Here is a 17,717-nt window from a genome sequence, read left to right on the forward strand (position 1 = left end):
GTGCAGGCTGAAGCCTTCACTCTGCCAGAGTTTTGTCTGAGAGTGCACCCTTGCAGGGCTTCTGTCTTGGTCCTGCTGCTTTCCTATTCTCTTATGGGGCCCTTTCATAATAAATCACTTGCACACGATTGCTCCTCTCAGGGGCTGATCTGGGAATGCCACTTGGTTAGTTTCCTAGGGCTGCTGTAACCACATACCACAGACTAGGTAGCTTAAAACAACAGGAATTTATTCTCTCTTGGTTGTGGAGGCTGGAAGTCTGAACTAAGGTGTTGGAGGGTTGGTTCCTTCTGAGGCAGAATCTGTTCCCTGCCTGCTCCCAGCTTCTGATGTGATGGCCAGCAATCCTAGGTGTTGCTTGGCTTGTGATACATCACTCCAATTTCTGCCTCCGTCTTCCATGGCATCCTCCCTGTGTCTCTATGTTTTCACAGGAGCGTCTTCTTATAATGACGCCTGCCGTATTGGATAAAACTCCCCTCATTTCCTTTCTGAGGTACTGGGGTTTAGGACTTCAACTTATCTTTTGGAGGGAGACACAGTCCAGCCCATAACACCCCCCTAAGACAGTGACCATTCTTCTATCAAAAAAAGCCATATCCCTGCAGCAAACACAGCAAACCACACTGATCCCTCGGGAATACGTGTTGCTCAGCTATAGGGAGGTGACGGCTAGACATCATATTCAAGCTGCTTACCTCTTTTGTGGATTCTTTAACCGATTCTTCCTCAATTTCTTTTTCACTGCCCAGAGAAACCCATGGTTTAGAGATAGGTGTCTTATAAATATATATGTCTTCAGGAATATGCTCTTTACATTCTTCTTGCTCTTCTGGAACTTCTGGAGGCTGCAATAAAATAAATAGGATTCTAAAATATATTACCAGGGCTTCCCTGGTGGCGCAGTGGTGAAGAATCCGCCTGCCAACACAGGGGACACAGGTTCGAGCCCTGGGCTGGGGAGATCCCACGTGTCGCGGAGCAACTAAGCCCGTGCGCCACAACTACTGAGCCTGAGCTCTAGAGCCCGTGAGCCACAACTGAAGCCCGCACACCTAGAGCCCACGCTCTGCAACAAGAGAAACCACCGCAATGAGAAGCCCGCGCACTGCAACGAAGTGTAGGCCCCACTCACCCCAACTAGAGAAAGCCCGCGCGCAGCAACAAAGACCCAACGCAGCCAAAAATAAATAAATAAAATAAATAATAATAAAAGTTTTAAAAATAATATATTAAAAAATAAAATAAAATATATTACCAGAAAAAAACCTATGGCTGCCAAAGGGAAAGGGGGGAGGAATAAATTAGGAGGTGGGATTAACATATACACACTACTGTATATAAGATAGATAACCAACAAGGACCTACTGTATAGCACAGGGAACTCTACTCAGTATTTTGTAATAACCTATAAGGGAAAAGAATCTGAAAAAGAATATATATATACATATATACACATATGTATATAAAACTGAATCACATTGCTGTACACCTGAAACTAACACAACATTGTAAATCAACTACACTTCAATTAATAAAAAAGAGATAAGTTCAGCAAATATATATACATATTACCAAATTTAGGTTATAATTACACATGTATATTTTGCAATAAACTTTGCTTTTATATAAATTCGTTAAGCTCTTATTATTTTTCTTCTTTGTTGGTTCATGCTTTTCAACTATGAGAGGGAAACTATGTAAAAAAAAAAAGGAAGAATGACAAAAAAGAAAGAGATCAAGGATATATATATATATATATGTATATAAAGAAGATGAAAGAATCAAGAGGGGAGAGGAAAAAAAGGAAAAGATGTGTGGTAAGAAAAAAGCATTTACTGTATGCGTTTAAGAATATGGAATGCTAAAACTTGACAAAATATAAAACTAATTTTCTCTGATTTAATGAAATGTTTTTCTGATGAGAGGATTATATGTATGAATAAATACGATATCCATTAAATTATAAAGAGCAAATGTTTTTTAAACCAAGATGTCCACAAGAAGATATACAGACAGATAAAGATATAGATACAGGTACATATATAGATATATAGATGTTCACTGCTACTTTATTCATGATAGTGAAAAAATGGGCAACCAAATGAATATCAATAGGGAAAAGGGTTGATACATTTTGGTATAGTCAGAAGATAAAAATCTCATAAAACAGTTGCAATGAACAAACTCAATCTACATGTATATGATTTTAAACATATCAACATGAATAGATCCTAGAATTTTACAATTTGGTGAAAAACAAAAGTTGCAAAACAAGTTGTATAATACAATTTTATATAAAATTTAAATGAAAGAAACAATAAAGTGGAGCATTTGTGGAGCATACATGCATGGTAACAGTATGAAACCATGGACAGAAGACTATATAACAACCTTAGAATAATAGTTCCTTATAGAGAGAAGTTAGAAAAATTGAATTAAGGAGGATATAAGAGGCAGTAAAACATTATCTCTTATATTTTCTTTCCTTTCAAAAGAATTTGAAGTAAATATGATAAAATATTAACATTTGTTAATTCTGAGTGGTGACTGTATAGATATTTGTTTCATCATCTGTGCTTTTCTATACACTTGAAATATTTCACGATAATAAAAAAATTAAAACACAGAGTAAAGCAATCATAAAAATAAAACTGAAAATGTTAAGGCTAACTGAGAAATTATTTCAAATGTAAAAAGTGTTCGATATTTTAAAATTCTATGGCTTTCCTTTATTTTTCTTGCTTATTGGACAACCACACAAACCCCTCTGTCTCCCTCAGTTTGACCAAACCTCCCCATGAGGATGCCAGACCGGAAGGCAAGTGTCAGAAACCTGTTGCCTTTCATGACCACTTGGAACGCAACATTCCGAAGGTGAACTGACTTCCTTTCCTTGGAAACTACCATTCTTTTATATTCTGCTTATCTTTGACACCCTGTTCCCCTCAATTGCCCACTGACCAAGTTGTCCTTTAAAAATTTTGCTTTTAAATAATCATAGCAAAAATTTATGGAGCACTTAGCTTTGTGCCAGGCACTATACAAAGGGCTTTACCTGCATCAGCCCATTTAATCTTCACAACAGCCCTATTGGTGCCACCGTTTTGCAGATGAGAGGTTCAGTAGCTTACCCAAAGTCATGGTGATGGCAAGAGAAGAAGCAGGAATATGGGCCAAGGAATGGCCGAGAGCAGTGGTACTCCAGATTTGTTGTTTCCAGTCCCACTGGGTAAATGAAGGGCAAATAAGTAGAGTATCTGCTACCCTGAGTTGTCTGAGTTAGCTCACCCTTAGCCCACCTACTCTAGGCCCCAGGGAATCAGAGCTGAACGAGAATAATCATGACCATGTCTGGGGTTCCCCCAGAGGTACTGCTTCCTTCTGACAATCAACAGATTGCTTAGGGTGTGCTTACATTTAAATAGTTTTCCTTGCCCTCTTCAGTTCCAATAAGATAAAAGTTAAGCCCATATTTGAAGTCTTTGTCGTAAACAAGGAGAAGCTCATCTCCAGGATATTCCTACAAAAATATAATCAAAACAGAAGGTTAATGTTCAGTAGTCATTCAGTTTATTCAGATTTGACACAAAATTAATATTTCTTTGATCAATCAATCATAGAAGATAACCATAGTGCTAACCTATGGTTAATAACCTCAAATTGCAAAGTTATTTTATTAACTTACAAACGCTCTTAAAACACAATGCATCCAGGGAAACTTACCATGCAATTTTATTTCTAACAGGAAAAAAAGGAAGCATTCCTTTTATTTGGTATTGTGCTCTGTAGCATGTTTGCGGACAAATCAGGACTAAAATTATGAATTAAACAATTAAAGCAGTATGGGAAAATAAGGGTAGGTTCCCTTTCTAGCTAAAATTGGGCAAGGATGAGCTTTTCTGGGTGTGGAGTAAGACAAAATGTCACAGATAGGAGTTTGCTTTTCAAAACGGTCATCAAGAAGGATTCCCAAGGAGGGATGGGCAAGCTAGCATTTGCCCAAAGTAATGGGAAATGCCAGATTTGAACTCAGAAATCTCTCCAACTTTTGTGATTATGTATCAGGAACCTCTTGAGGTAAGACTGAAAAATAAAGAGGGATACTGTACTTACCTGAATAATTTTTTTGACTGGGTAGAAATCAGATACTGCAGCTCTGTTTTCAAAGTCTGCAAAAATATCTTCTTTTCTGATAAGTTTATAAGGTTGTTCATCTGTGACATCTTCATCTATTCTGCAGTTAAATATCTCCTGGGTCTTGCTAGTTAACACTAAAGGATAAATTTCTGGATGACCTGGGAAAGGCAAAGTGGAATTTGGACATTAAATATAACCATTTAAAATATTAACACTAAGAAACATGCAATTGTTTGCTTTAAATAATTGCCTTGGTTAAAATTTTAAAAGACTTTAAAATCATTGTTCATATTTTTAAAGTAAGTTTATCCATTATAAAAAATGTCAACAAATGAACTTATTTACAAAACAGAAACAGACTCACAGACTTAGGAAACAAACGTATCGTTACAAAAGGGGAAATGTGACAGCAGGGAGGGATAAACTGGGAGTTTGGAATTGACATATACACACTACTATACTTAAAATAGATAACCAACAAGGACCTACTGTATAGCACAGGGAACTGTACTCAATATTCTATAATAACCTCAATGGGAAAAAAATCTGAAAAAGAATAGATATATGTATAACTGAATCACTTTGCTGTACACCTGAAACTAACACAGCATTGTAAATCAATTATACTCCAATATAAAATAAAAAAATTTTTTAATGTCAAAAAGATAAAAAGATGAAAATAACAATTCCCCATAATTCTATCTCTCAAGAGAGAACCTCTATTAATCGTTTGCTCTATTTCCTTCCAGTCACTCCATATATAGTATCTTAAATGAAATTCTAAATCCTGCCTTTCATACTTACTATTATGTCACTAGAATTTTACTATGACATTATATAATTTTTCTAATGCATCATTTTAAATTAATGTAATTCTATAGCATAATTTTTAACTGTTCTGTTGTTGGTAAGCATTACATTTTTTCTCATTTGTTTCTAGTGATTATAAATAACTCTACAAACAAATATATAGTTTATAAACTTTTATCACATTTCAAATTATTTTCTTAGGTTTTAAAAAAAAATTTTGTGTGTGGTTTAACATTATATTTTAAATCTGAAAGAAGACAAAGGTCAAATTCTCAAAACTAATACTTAAGATCTAATGAATAACAAAAGCGTAAGAACCAAGACAGTTATATATGATGAGAATGTACAGAAATGGCCTGAATGACAGTTGAAAATAGCAGTTCATATTTTTTTTTCAGTTATACATATACATGTATCTGTTCTTTTTCAAATTATTTTCCCAGGATAGGTTGTAAAAGTGAAATTATTGGTTCAAAGGTATTATCACCATCTTAGGCTCTATCAAACCTGTATTGCTCTCCTAAAACACCTCCTCCCTCACCCCTTCACCTGTTGCTCTCTCTCACCAGGTGACCCTGCTTCCTCTCACAGAGAAAATTCTGTGTCTGTACAGCAAAGAATCCTGTGATGTCCCGCAGCCCTGCCCACCAGCTCATCAGCACAGGCCCCGTCTTTCTGCCCTTCCCCCCAGTTCGAAGACCTGCCTGCCCCTCTCCACCCTTCTCAGCCCATCAACTCTTCCTCTCCCGTCAACCTTTCCTACCTCTGCGCTGTTTGCCCTCAGCATGCTGATTTGCTCAATGGTCTCCCGTTTTAAAGAAACTTCCCTTGACCCTAGATAGGTACCTCTGCTCCCTAGGGCTCTTTTTCAGTCAAACTTGTTATTCAGTTCTTCACACTTTTTTTTTTTTTAAATTTATTTATTTTTGCCTGCGTTGGGTCTTTGTTGCTGTGCACGGGCTTTCTCTAGTTGTGGTGAGCAGGGGCTACTCTTCATTGCGGTGTGCGGGCTTCTCATTGCGGTGGCTTCTCTTGCTGAGGAGCACGGCCTCTAGGGAGAGCGGGCTTCGGTAGTTGTGGTGCCTGAGCTTAGTGGCTCCGCGGCATGTGGGATCATTCTGGACCAGGTCTCGAACCCGTGTCGCCTGCGTTGCCAGGCGGATTCTTAATCACTACGCCACCAGGGAAGCCCTTGTTCTTCACACTTTAAAGCTACTGACTTTCCAATTAGGTTGTATTAGTAAACCTGGAACTGGGGAGGAAGGTGAGGTAGGGAATCCTTCTTCCCTCCTCTGGTTCCCCAGTCCCAGAATTGCCCTCAAAAGAGGAGGGAGGGGAGGTTCAACAGGCTTCCATTCCTGTTCTTCCTGTCCCTTTGCCCCCCACCCCAGGTCAGTCCTGGGCAGCAGCAAGCCCTGGGACAGCAGATGGAAGAAGACAAGTTATCGTTTTGCGTCAATCTTCTCTCTCAACCCTACCTCTCATTTTCTTATCCTTTTTATCACCATCAGCTTCTACCACCCCAGGTTCAGTTCTGCATTTATCCCCAGAACTCCCTCCCCCAACTCTATGCTCCGGGGGCCCCAGAACCCACTCCCATCCTCTCCAGGCCCCCCACACCTGGATGTCCCAACATCCTCCCTCCCACTGCTCAACAGGTGCGTCCTCGAGGTGAAAAGTGCATGCAGCCTCTCAAGTAGGAATTTTGAGCTTATTCTCCCACAGAAACATTGACCCCTCGCCCTGGAAGCTCTATGATATGATTATTCAGGTGATTATTAGTGACCCTATGCATAACACTGATTATGCATGGAAATATATTCCAAATTGCAATCAGTTGGCATAATAAACAAACATTTGGAATACAAGCGGTTCATAAATTAGGGACAAATTGCCCATTTTTATCTCCCCTTAAAATACTAGCCCTAACACCTGCATGTAGAGGATGCTCAAAGGCAACTGTTTTTTTTTGTTGTTGTTGTTTGTTTGTTTGCTTCAGATCATATTTATTGTGGGGTTCGGGGTGGGGATCTTGGGGTTAGAGTGCAGCAACTGTGGCTGGCGGGGGGGGGGGATAAGCCGCTCTTGATGTGCCTGCGGGAGCTGTCCAGGTGTCAGGGATGGGATGGTCCAGGGCCAGAGGGCACGCAGGATCCCGGGGGTGCTTATGACAGGAAGCAGTGTGCTGGCGCCTGGGATGAGGGGGTCTCCAGAGCTTCACACACAGCAGGGCCCCCAGCACGCCCTCGGGGGGGACCTCAGGGCCCAGATCCTGGCTGCTGGTGAGGCAGAGGTGACGTTGCAGGGCAGCCACAGCCTCGGCGTCTGCCCCAAAACAGCTGTTGACTCGATTCACATGCAAGTTATCCTTTAAAATCACACTGCCAGCCGTAATTTGTAGAGTGTCCGATGCATAACAGCCCTTGGAGTTTTGTCTTGGAAAACCACTAGGTGGAACTGTGAGACCCACACTGAGCTGAAGCCAAAAAGGAGGTGGCCGCCCTTCATAAACAGAGGTGCTCACAAAGACCAGAAAGCTTCCTACCCTTCACAAAACTGGAAGGACACTGACAAAGATGGTGTTCTATGTCACCTGCTCCCACTAAACATACTTCAAATCCTACTGGCTGGATATTTGTCATAAAAATAATCCTTTTACACTAATTGGGCTTTTTCAAGGCAACTTTAATAGAGGATCTAACATTCCTTTATCTAGAAGTTAGCAGTAGTAGTAGCCTGTTTCTGGCTGGGGTCGGGAATCGGTAATAACTGCAGGCAACTCGTAGCCAATAGACTACACAGAACTCCTAGAGTCTAGTACCTCCGTGCCCTACCTGAACAATGGCCAAACTAAACAGAGCAAGGCCTGACGCTACTGGCCACCCCAAGGGTCTCTGGCTAAACTCAGTGTAAGAATTGTTGTTATTTAGGCTTTGAGGCCTGCACTGAAGATAGCACTGTAGGTATGTAACAATGAGGCTCTGGTGATTAGCGATGAGATGGGCTCTGGGCTCAGTTGTGCCTCCAGCAGAGTGGTCCAGGAGGGTGAGAAAGATGTTGGCGCAGAGCAGAAGGGCTGCCTCCATTTTTTAGCTGAGAAAACTGAGGCCCACAGAGTCCAAGTAAGGTATCCAAGGTTGGGGGCTGGGAGTTAGAAATAGGGGAGCTAGGATCCAAACCAAGGTCCCTGCACTGTAACTAGCAGGCCATACTTTCTCTCAAAAGTGTGAACACAGGGTGAACACAGGGCTTCCCTGGTGGCGCAGTGGTTGAGAGTCCGCCTGCCGATGCAGAGGACACGGGTTCGTGCCCCGGTCCAGAAAGATCCCACATGCCGCGGAGCGGCTGGGCCCGTGAGCCATGGCCGCTGAGCCTGCGCGTCCGGAGCCTGTGGTCCGCAACGGGAGAAGTCACAACAGTGAGAGGCCCGTGTACCGCAAAAAAAAAAAAAAAAAAAGCGTGAACACAGCAGAGCACAGGAGATGGTCCTCCTCCACCTTCACAGATAGTCAGGGAGGTAAGAGAGATACACTGTATAGGATGCAGTGAATGACAGTTATTCACTTGGTAGAGCAGGAGCCAAAGACAGACTCAAGCTCCACACAACTAACTAGCTCGGAATCTTGCTGTGCGAGCAAGGAAGAGGCCGGTGCAATATAAATCATAGGTCACACATCAGTTGTCCTGTATATTGAACCAGAGTATGTAAATAAGCCCCGTGCATTTCATCCATATCTTTTTTTTTTAGCATTTTGGTTGTTGTTTACTTTAAAAAAAAGTTTTATTGAGATATAATTGATAAATAATAAACTGTATATATTTAAAGTGTACAATTTGATAAACATCTGCATTTACCCATGAAACCATCATCACAATGGAGATAAAGAACAAATCTATAATCCCCAAAAGTTTCCTCCTGCCCCTTCTCCCAGCACCCCTCCTCACTCCCAGGTAACCATTGCTCTGCTTTCTATTGCTATAGATAAGTAGTTTGTTTTTTATGGAATAGTTATAAAACTCACCTCTCTGGGCATCTGCTTCCTCATCTGAGGAATGAGGTAGTGATACCTACCGCATGAGCTTGTTGCAGAAGTTAAATTAGGTAGTCCATGCACATTTCCTTAAAAATTGCACAACACTTCTTGTTTGTTTGTCTTCTTTTGCTCAGCACAATTATTTTGAGACTCACTCATGTTGCTGCACGTAGCAGTAGCTCATTCCTTTATATTTCTGACTAGTATTTCATAAAAGAAAAAATGAATTAGGCAAAGATTTCTTAAGAGTTACAGTTTGGGTGTTGTATCTCAGAAATCTTTGCTAATCCAAGGTTACAAAGATTTTTCTCCTATGTTTTCTTCTAGAAGTTTTATAATATTTGGTTTTATATTTAGGTCTATGATCCATTTTGAGATAATGTTCGTATATAATGTGCGATATGGATTGAGGTTCACTTTTTTGCATGTAAATATCCAACTGTTCCAGCATCATTTGTTGAAAAGACTATCTCTTCTCCACTGAACTGCCTTTGTACTTACTTTCGTTGAAAATCAATCGACCATATATATGTGAATATAGTTTTGGACTCCTTATTCTCATTCACTGATCTTTCTCTATCTTTTTTTTTGGCCGCGCCGTGCAGCTTGTGGGATCTTAGTACCCTGACCAGGGAATGAACCCGGGCCCTTGGCCGTGAAAGTGCGGAGTCCTAACCACTGGACCGCAGGGGAATTCCCTATTTCTCTATCTTTATAGTATTTTGTTTTTATACTAACAACAGTAAAATGCAAACCTTCTTTGAGACAGCGCTCTGTAAGGAAATGTGCATGGACTACCTAATTTAACTTCTGCAACAAGCTCATGAGGTAGGTATCACTACCTCATTCTTCAGATGAGGAAGCAGAGGCCCAGAGAGGTGAAGTTGTTTGTGGTCACACAGTCATTAAGTGGCAGAATTATGATTCAAACCACGTCTGTTTAATTCCAAAAACTGTGCTATTAATCACTTGTGGTAAACAGAATAATGTCCCCCCAAAGATATCCATGTCCTAATTTCTGAAACCTGTGAATATGTTGCCTTACATGCCAAAAGGGACTTGCAGGTGTGATTAAGTTCAGGATCTTGAGATGGGAAGATTACTGGGCTCCTGAGGTGGGTCCAATGTAATCACAAGGGTCCTTATAAGAGAAAGGCAGGAGGGTCAATGCCAAGGAAGGACATGTGACACGGAGGCAGAGGTCTATGCCAGAGAAAGATTAGAAGACGCTATGCTGCTGGCTTTGAAGACAGAGGAAGGGGCCAAGAGTCAATGGACACAGGGAGCCATTAGGTGAAAAAGGTAAAAAAACAGATTATCCCTTCCGAGCCTCCAGAAGGAACCAGCACTGCCAACACCTTGACTTTACCCCAGTGAAAGTAATTTCAGACTCCTGATTTCTAAAATTGTATGATAACAAATTTGTGGTAATTTGTTATAGCAGCAATAGACCATTAATACACCACAGATACTCTAACCTGTATTAAAGTGTGACTTATAATTTGGGTAAATTATTTAACTTTTGGGAGTCACAGCACCTCCATCTTGTAATGGCCACAGCAATGTTACTTCCTAGAGCTGAAGGGATGAGGGGTATGCCGGGCACAAAGCTGTTACTCTGTAAATGTTAACTACATGTAAAAATCATACCTCTTCTCTAGAAACCTCCAGACGTTGCCTTAATTAGGAGACAGTTTTTAGCTAGTCTATTGCTCCCTTGGTTCCTTGGTAGGAAAGGGAAACCTAGTCCCCTGCAGCATAACAGCCACAAGTCCTGAGTGACAGCTGACAATGTCAGACCCCACATCAAGGAAGTCAGAGGGTCCTGGTGTTGCCTGAGGGGAGTCTGGGGGTGGAGAGAGAGGCTGTAAAATAAGGGGATGCTAAGTCAAAACCTACCCTCAAGTCTCACTACAAAGTGCTAAGATTTCTTTTTCTTTTTTTTTTCTCCTTAAAGAAACATACTCACATCTATTTTTCAGCCCATATACTTTCAGCTGACACCTCTCCACCATGCCCATTCTCAGGTCCATGGATTTGCTTACCAGTTAATTATTTAGTCAGGAAATATTTACTACGCAGCTACTATGTGAAAAGCATGGTGCTACTGCCAGGGTATACAATCTAGAGGGGGAGACAGACATTAAATAGATAAATACACTCAGAAATACATAAGGACAAATGGTGACAAGTGCTCTCTAGGAGAAAACAGGGTGAGAGATAGAACATAGAACTAAGGAGGGTGGTAGTGCTGGTGGTCTGTCTAAACAGGAAGAACAGGGAAAGCAATTCATTCATTTATTCAGTCAATCAATCAACAAATATTTATTGAGTGCTTATTCTGTATCAAGATAGGCATTGGGGTAGAGGGGTGAACAAGAGTTTCTGTTCCCCTGAAGCTTGTGTGTGTGAAAAAAAGAGAGAGAGAAAGAAAGAGAGAGAGAGCACACACAAGGGAGGGCCAGCATGGGTATGTATGTAAACAGCTACATGTTATAAGTGCATAAACAAATAAATATGCTCCATCCTCATTCATAAATTTTATATTTGCAAATTCACTTGCTAAAATGTATTTGTAATCCCAAGATCGATAGTTGTGGCGCTTTCATGTTCATTAGTGGGCATGCTTAAAGTGACAAAAAATGTGAATTGCCTGATGTGCACATTGCCAGGTAAGGTCAGACAAGATGATGCTCTACCATCTTCCGTGTGCTCTCATACTGCAGTGTCTTTCCACTGTCTATATAGTACCACATTTTTCACATTTTTGTGCTTTGTATTGGTGATTTGCCTATTTAAAATGGTCCCCAAGCTTACTGCTAAAGCGCTGTCTAGTGTTCCTAAGTGCAAGAAGGCTGTGATATGTTTTACAAGAAAACATGTGTATTAGATAAGCATCAGTCAGGCATGAATTATAGTGCTGTTGGCTGTGAGTTCAATGTTAATGAATCAGCAATATATATTAAATAAGTCATCTTTAAAGAGAAACACACATAAAACAAGGTTATGTATTAATTGGTTAATGAAATGTTGTGACCAGAGGCTTGGAGGAACCTAATCCTGTATTTTCCCTAGGAGTAATGGTTCAGTATCTGCTAATTCAGCGTTTGCAGCAACTGTATAGAACTTCCATGAATAATGAGAATTGACTGTACTTTAACTTCAGAATTATAAGTGCTATGAAGGTAATAAAATAGGGTACTAGGTGAAAGAAATGCCTTCAAGGAAGGCCTCTTGCAGAGATTAGATTGGAGTCTGGATCTGAATGATGAGAAGGAGGTAGGTGCATGGAAGGCTTATCCAGGCATTGGGAACAGCAATAGCAAAGGTCCTGAGGCAGGAACAAATTCAGTATGTTTTGTGCTAAGTAAGGCTGATGAGCTGTAGATGGAGGTGAAGGATAGAGAGACAAGGTCAGAGAGGAAGGTGGAGCCAGGACCACTATAAGAACAAAGAAAAGCCATGGGAGAGTTTAAGCAGGAAAGAGCCAAGTCAGAGGGTTTCTGTGTGCAGAATGCATTGAAGGAGGCTGAGTGGAAGCAGGGATACTGGTTAGGGATTAAGGATCTAATCTAAGTGAGGGATGTGGAGGCTAAGGTTGCAGCTGTGGAGATTATGTGAATTGAATGGGTTTGAGATATGTTTTAGGTGTTGAATTGACAGGACTTGGTATGGTTTAGATGCAAGTGAGGAGGTGTTGACGGGAAGAAAGGGGTCAAAGATAACTCCCAAGTTTCTGGGTGGTGCATTCATTAAACATTTGTTGGGCAGCACACCCAGTTCCAATGCTATTTATTGTTTGCTAACATCCTCCCACCACCTCCCTGCCTTCACACACCACACCTGCAACCCCTTTGCTCCCTTGGCCTGGCCACCATCATCTCTTTCCTAGATTGTTGCAATAGCTTCCTAACTAGTCTCTGCCTCTGTCTTTGCCCCTGCAATTCCCAAAAGAGTAGCCAGGGTGGCCCTTTAAAAACATAAGTCAGTTGTTTTTGGATGGAATGTCCTATAAATATCAATTAAGTCCACCTTGTTTAATATATCATTTAAAGCTTGTGGTTCCTTATTTATTTTCATTTTGGATGATCTGTCCATTGGTGAAAGTGGGGTGTTAAAGTCCCCTACTATGATTGTGTTACTGTCGATTTCCCATTTTATGGCTGTTAGTATTTGCCTTATGTATTGAGGTGCTCCTATGTTGGGTGCATAAATATTTACAATTGTTATATCTCTTTCTTGGATTGATCCCTTGATCATTATGTAGTGTCTTTCTTTGTTTCTTGTAATAGTCCTTGTTTTAAAATCTATTTTGTTTGATATGAGAATTGCTACTCCAGCTTTCTTTTGATTTCCATTTGCATGGAGTATCTTTTTCCATCCCCTCACTTTCAGTCTGTGTGTGTCCCTAGGTCTGAAGTGGGTCTCTTGTAGACAGCATATATACGGGTCTTGTTTTTGAATCCATTCAGCCAGTCTATGTCTTTTGGTTGGAGCATTTAATCCATTTACGTTTAAGGTAATTATTGATATGTATGTTTCTATTACCATTTTCTTAGCTGTTTTGGGTTTGTTATTGTAGGTCTTCTCCTTCTCTTGTGTTTCTTGCCTAGAGAAGTTCCTTTAGCATTTGTTGTAAAGCTGGTTTGGTGGTGCTGAATTCTCTTAGCTTTTGCTTGTCTGTAAAGGTTTTAATTTCTTTGTGAAATCTGAATGAGATCCTTGAAAGAAATTAAAGATGATACAAATAGATGGAGAGATATACCATGTTCTTGGATTGGAAGAATCGACATTGTGAAAATGCCTATACTACTCAAAGCAATCTACAGATTCAATGCAATCCCTATCAAACTACCACTGGCATTTTTCACAGAACTAGAACAAAAAAATTCACAGTTTGTATGGAAATACAAAGGACCCCGAATAGCCAAAGCAAACTTGAGAAAGAAAAACGGAGCTGGAGGAATCAGGCCCCCTGACTTCAGACTATACAACAAAGGTACAGTAATCAAGACAGTATGGTACTGGCACAAAAACAGAAATATAGATCAATGGAACAGGATAGAAAGCCCAGAGATAAACCCATGCATATATGGTCACCTTATCTTTGATAAAGGAGGCAAGAATATACAGTGGAGAAAAGACAGCCTGTTCAATAAGTGGTGCTGGGAAAACTGGACAGCTACATGTAAAAGAATGAAATTAGAACATTCCCTAACACCATACACAAAAATAAACTCAAAATGGATTAAAGACCTAAATGTAAGGTCAGACACTATAAAACTCTTAGAGGAAAACATAGGCAGAACACTCTATGACATAAATCACAGCAAGATCCTTTTTGACCCACCTCCTAGAGAAATGGAAATAAAAACAAAAATAAACAAATGGGACCTAATGAAGCTTAAAAGCTTTTGCACAGTAAAGGAAACCATAAATAAGATGAAAAGATAACCCTCAGAATGGGAGAAAATATTTGCAAATGAAGCAACTGACAAAGGATTAATCTCCAAAATTTACAGGCAGCTCATGCAGCTCAATATCAAACAAACAAACAACCCAATCCAAAAATGGGCAGAAGACCTAAATAGACATTTCCCCAAAGAAGATATAGAGATTGCCAACAAACACATGAAAGAATGCTCAACATCATTAATCATTAGAGAAATGCAAATCAAAACTACAATGAGATATCATCTCACACCGTTCAGAATGGCCATCATCAAAAAATCTAGAAACAATAAATGCTGGAGACGATGTGGAGAAAAGGGAACCCTCCTGCAGTGTTGGTGGGAATGTAAATTGATACAGCCCCTATGGAGAACAGTATGGAGGTTCCTTCAAAACCTAAAAATAGAACTACCATATGACCCAGCAATCCTACTACTGGGCATATACCCTGAGAAAGACATAATTCAAAAAGATTCATGTACCACAATGTTCATTGCAGCACTATTTACAATAGCCAGGACTTGGAAGCAACCCAAGTGTCCATCAACAGATGAATGGATAAACAAGATGTGGCACATATATGCAATGGAGTATTACTCAGCCATAAAAAGAAACAAAATTGAGTTATTTGTAGTGAGGTGTACGGACCTAGAGTTGGTCATACAGAGTGAAGTAGGTCAGAAAGAGAAAAACAAATACTGTATGCTAACACATATATATGGAATCTAAAAAAAGCGGTCATGAAGAACCTAGGGGCAAGACGGGACTAAAGACACAAACCTAGTAGAGAATGGACTTGAGGATATGGGGAGGGGGAAGGGTAAGCTGGGACAAAGTGAGAGCGTGGCATGGACATATATACACTACCAAACGTAAAATAGATAGCTAGTGGGAAGCAGCCACATAGCACAGGGAGATCAGCTGGGTGCTTTGTGACCACCTAGAGGGGTGGGATAGGGAGGGTGGGAGGGAGGGAGACGCAAGAGGGAAGAGATATGGGGACATATGTATATGTATAACTGATTCACTTTGTTATAAAGCAGAAACTAACACACCATTGTAAAGCAATTATACTCCAATAAAGATGTTAAATTAAAAAAAAAGTAAGTCAGATCATGTTACCTCTCTGCTTAAATACCAACAGCTCCCCATCCTAAAAGCCAAAATCTTTACAATGACCAGCAAGGCTTTTAGAGATTCTTCCTCCCCACCCTCACTGTCTCCCCTCTGTTTCTAAACATGAAGTGCATCATCTAAGGCAACTCTGAGAAAAAGTTTCAACAACAACAACAAAAATAAAAGTTGTTGGAATAAGATTATTTAACCTCTAAAAGTAGGAACCATATTAGTTCGGTTGTTTAAGTTCTAGTTTATTTGCTTAAAAATCAGCCTCTTTCCTTGAAATAGTGGAACCCCACCGTAGCATACAGATAAATATTGCCCATGATCAGAGTTTGAAAAATACTATTTTAATAAAAGTAATGACTTGCAGACAACACACTTTACAGTTATAAAAGGTCTCTCAATAATCATACAATGTTGGATTTTTAAGGGACTGCTTGGTCCAAGTCTATTTCTCAGTTTGAAATTCTCTCTTCCACTCTTACTTTTTATTTTTTCTTTAAAAATTTTATTTTATATTCCAAATGACATGATGTAACTTTAGTCCATGCACATTTTGATCATTTCAATCTGTAATATTCTCCCTTGCTTATTGCATATTAAAATGTAGTAGAACTGGGGACGTAAATTCTAAATTGTATTTTCACTTACCCATGCTCTCCATATTCACAGGTTCTGCTTCTTCACTAACTAGAATATAATAAAATGACGTCAAATTTACATTTTTGAGTCGAATATGTATCTTAGTTTACTACAATCTTCTACCAAGGCTTAAAACATAAAACATAAGGCAAATACACAGTGAAGACTTAAGCTATTTTATGAATAATTAACTAGAAACTGAATAATTGTCTTTCTTACAGAATTATCTCATAGTGATATATTTGCTATGACATTTATGATATGACATTTAATTGATATTTTAATGAAATGAATAAAAATAATAATAAATCCCCGTGTTTTGAATTCCACTTGTGTTTGACTTTATGACAGCAAAAACATTTATTTGAGACATAAAACCATGATCGTTTTGGCTGCTAATATACATACGAATACTAAACCCATAAAAATCCCATTGATGAAAAAACAGTCCTACCAGGTAACGTTATTTTGGTTTTGCCACGTTTTGAGCGCTTTTGTTTTTGACGTTTTGGAGCCATGGCTCTAACTTAGGCTGCATAAAGAGAGAATATCATTAGTAAATTCTGGTTTACAGTTCCAAATAGTAAGCATTATCATTTAGTAAACATAAGAATATGTTTTCTAAGTTTTGCCCTCAGCTAAATCAACATGTATCTTCACAGAATGGGTGTTCTGTGACCACAGGTTTATTGCAACAACAATCTTCCTAATGAGATCTTGCCATTCCAGCAGAGCCATTCAACTGAAGCACAAGGAGGTGACCTGCCAACACTTCAAGGTTTCTGCCACAGGCCCTGCCATGGAACCACAAGAGAGGACACTGGATCCCCTGCCTCTTGCTCCTGTTTCCATTCCAGGGAGCTGTTTTGCACTGTCCTGTGCCTAGCTCCCTGTCAGGTGACCCAGCTAAAAACACAGGCTTAAAGTCCATGGGCAGACACAGACTCACCATGTGCACATACATACATAATTTTTAAATGACATAATTTAAATAGTACTTTTGTCCTAGCATAGGTACATGTAACCACTGTGTCCTAATTTGCACTGTCAGAGAATACCTCCAAAGGTTTGCTATGGAATTACTCATCAATTCTGACAGGACATAGTATGGCCAAGATCAGTGCCGTGACACTAAATCCTTGTCGTCTCCTCAGTGATCACCTGTGTCCCATCTTGTTAAATGATTAGGAGTGTGATTTCAGGAGTCTGACCAGCAGGGTTTAAAAACAGACTCTACTTTTATTTAATATACATTTTTTTAATTGGGGTATGGTGGTTTTACAATGTTGTGTTAGTTTCTGCTGTACAATGAAGTGAATCAACTATATGTATACATATATCCCCATATCCCCTCCCTCCCACGCCCCACCCCCCAACCCACCCACCTAGATCACCAGAGCACCAAGCTGACCTCCCTGTGCTATACAGCAGGTTCCCACTAGCTATGTATTTTACACATGGTAGTGTATATATGTCAATCCTAATCTCTCCATTCATCCCCTCCCCCTCTCCCTCTGT

At 39.9% G+C, this 17,717-nt stretch overlaps 1 protein-coding gene across 1 annotated transcript in view; it reads right to left on the minus strand.

Annotated features, from left to right (window-relative positions):
* Nucleotides 1–16,231, minus strand: part of DNAI3 (dynein axonemal intermediate chain 3) — a 71,416-nt gene extending 55,185 nt beyond the window's left edge. The window contains exons 1-4 of the mRNA XM_060287618.1: nt 16,209–16,231; nt 4,117–4,298; nt 3,419–3,523; nt 699–848 (exon numbers count right to left, since the gene is read on the minus strand). Coding sequence (XP_060143601.1) covers nt 699–848; nt 3,419–3,523; nt 4,117–4,298; nt 16,209–16,221 — 450 coding nt within the window. The 5' untranslated portion in view covers nt 16,222–16,231. The remainder of the gene's footprint in view (nt 1–698; nt 849–3,418; nt 3,524–4,116; nt 4,299–16,208) is intronic.
* Between the last annotated feature and the right edge of the window lie 1,486 nt (nt 16,232–17,717).

The sequence above is a fragment of the Globicephala melas genome, chromosome 1, assembly GCF_963455315.2.
Source record: "Globicephala melas chromosome 1, mGloMel1.2, whole genome shotgun sequence".
Taxonomy (NCBI): domain Eukaryota; kingdom Metazoa; phylum Chordata; class Mammalia; order Artiodactyla; family Delphinidae; genus Globicephala; species Globicephala melas.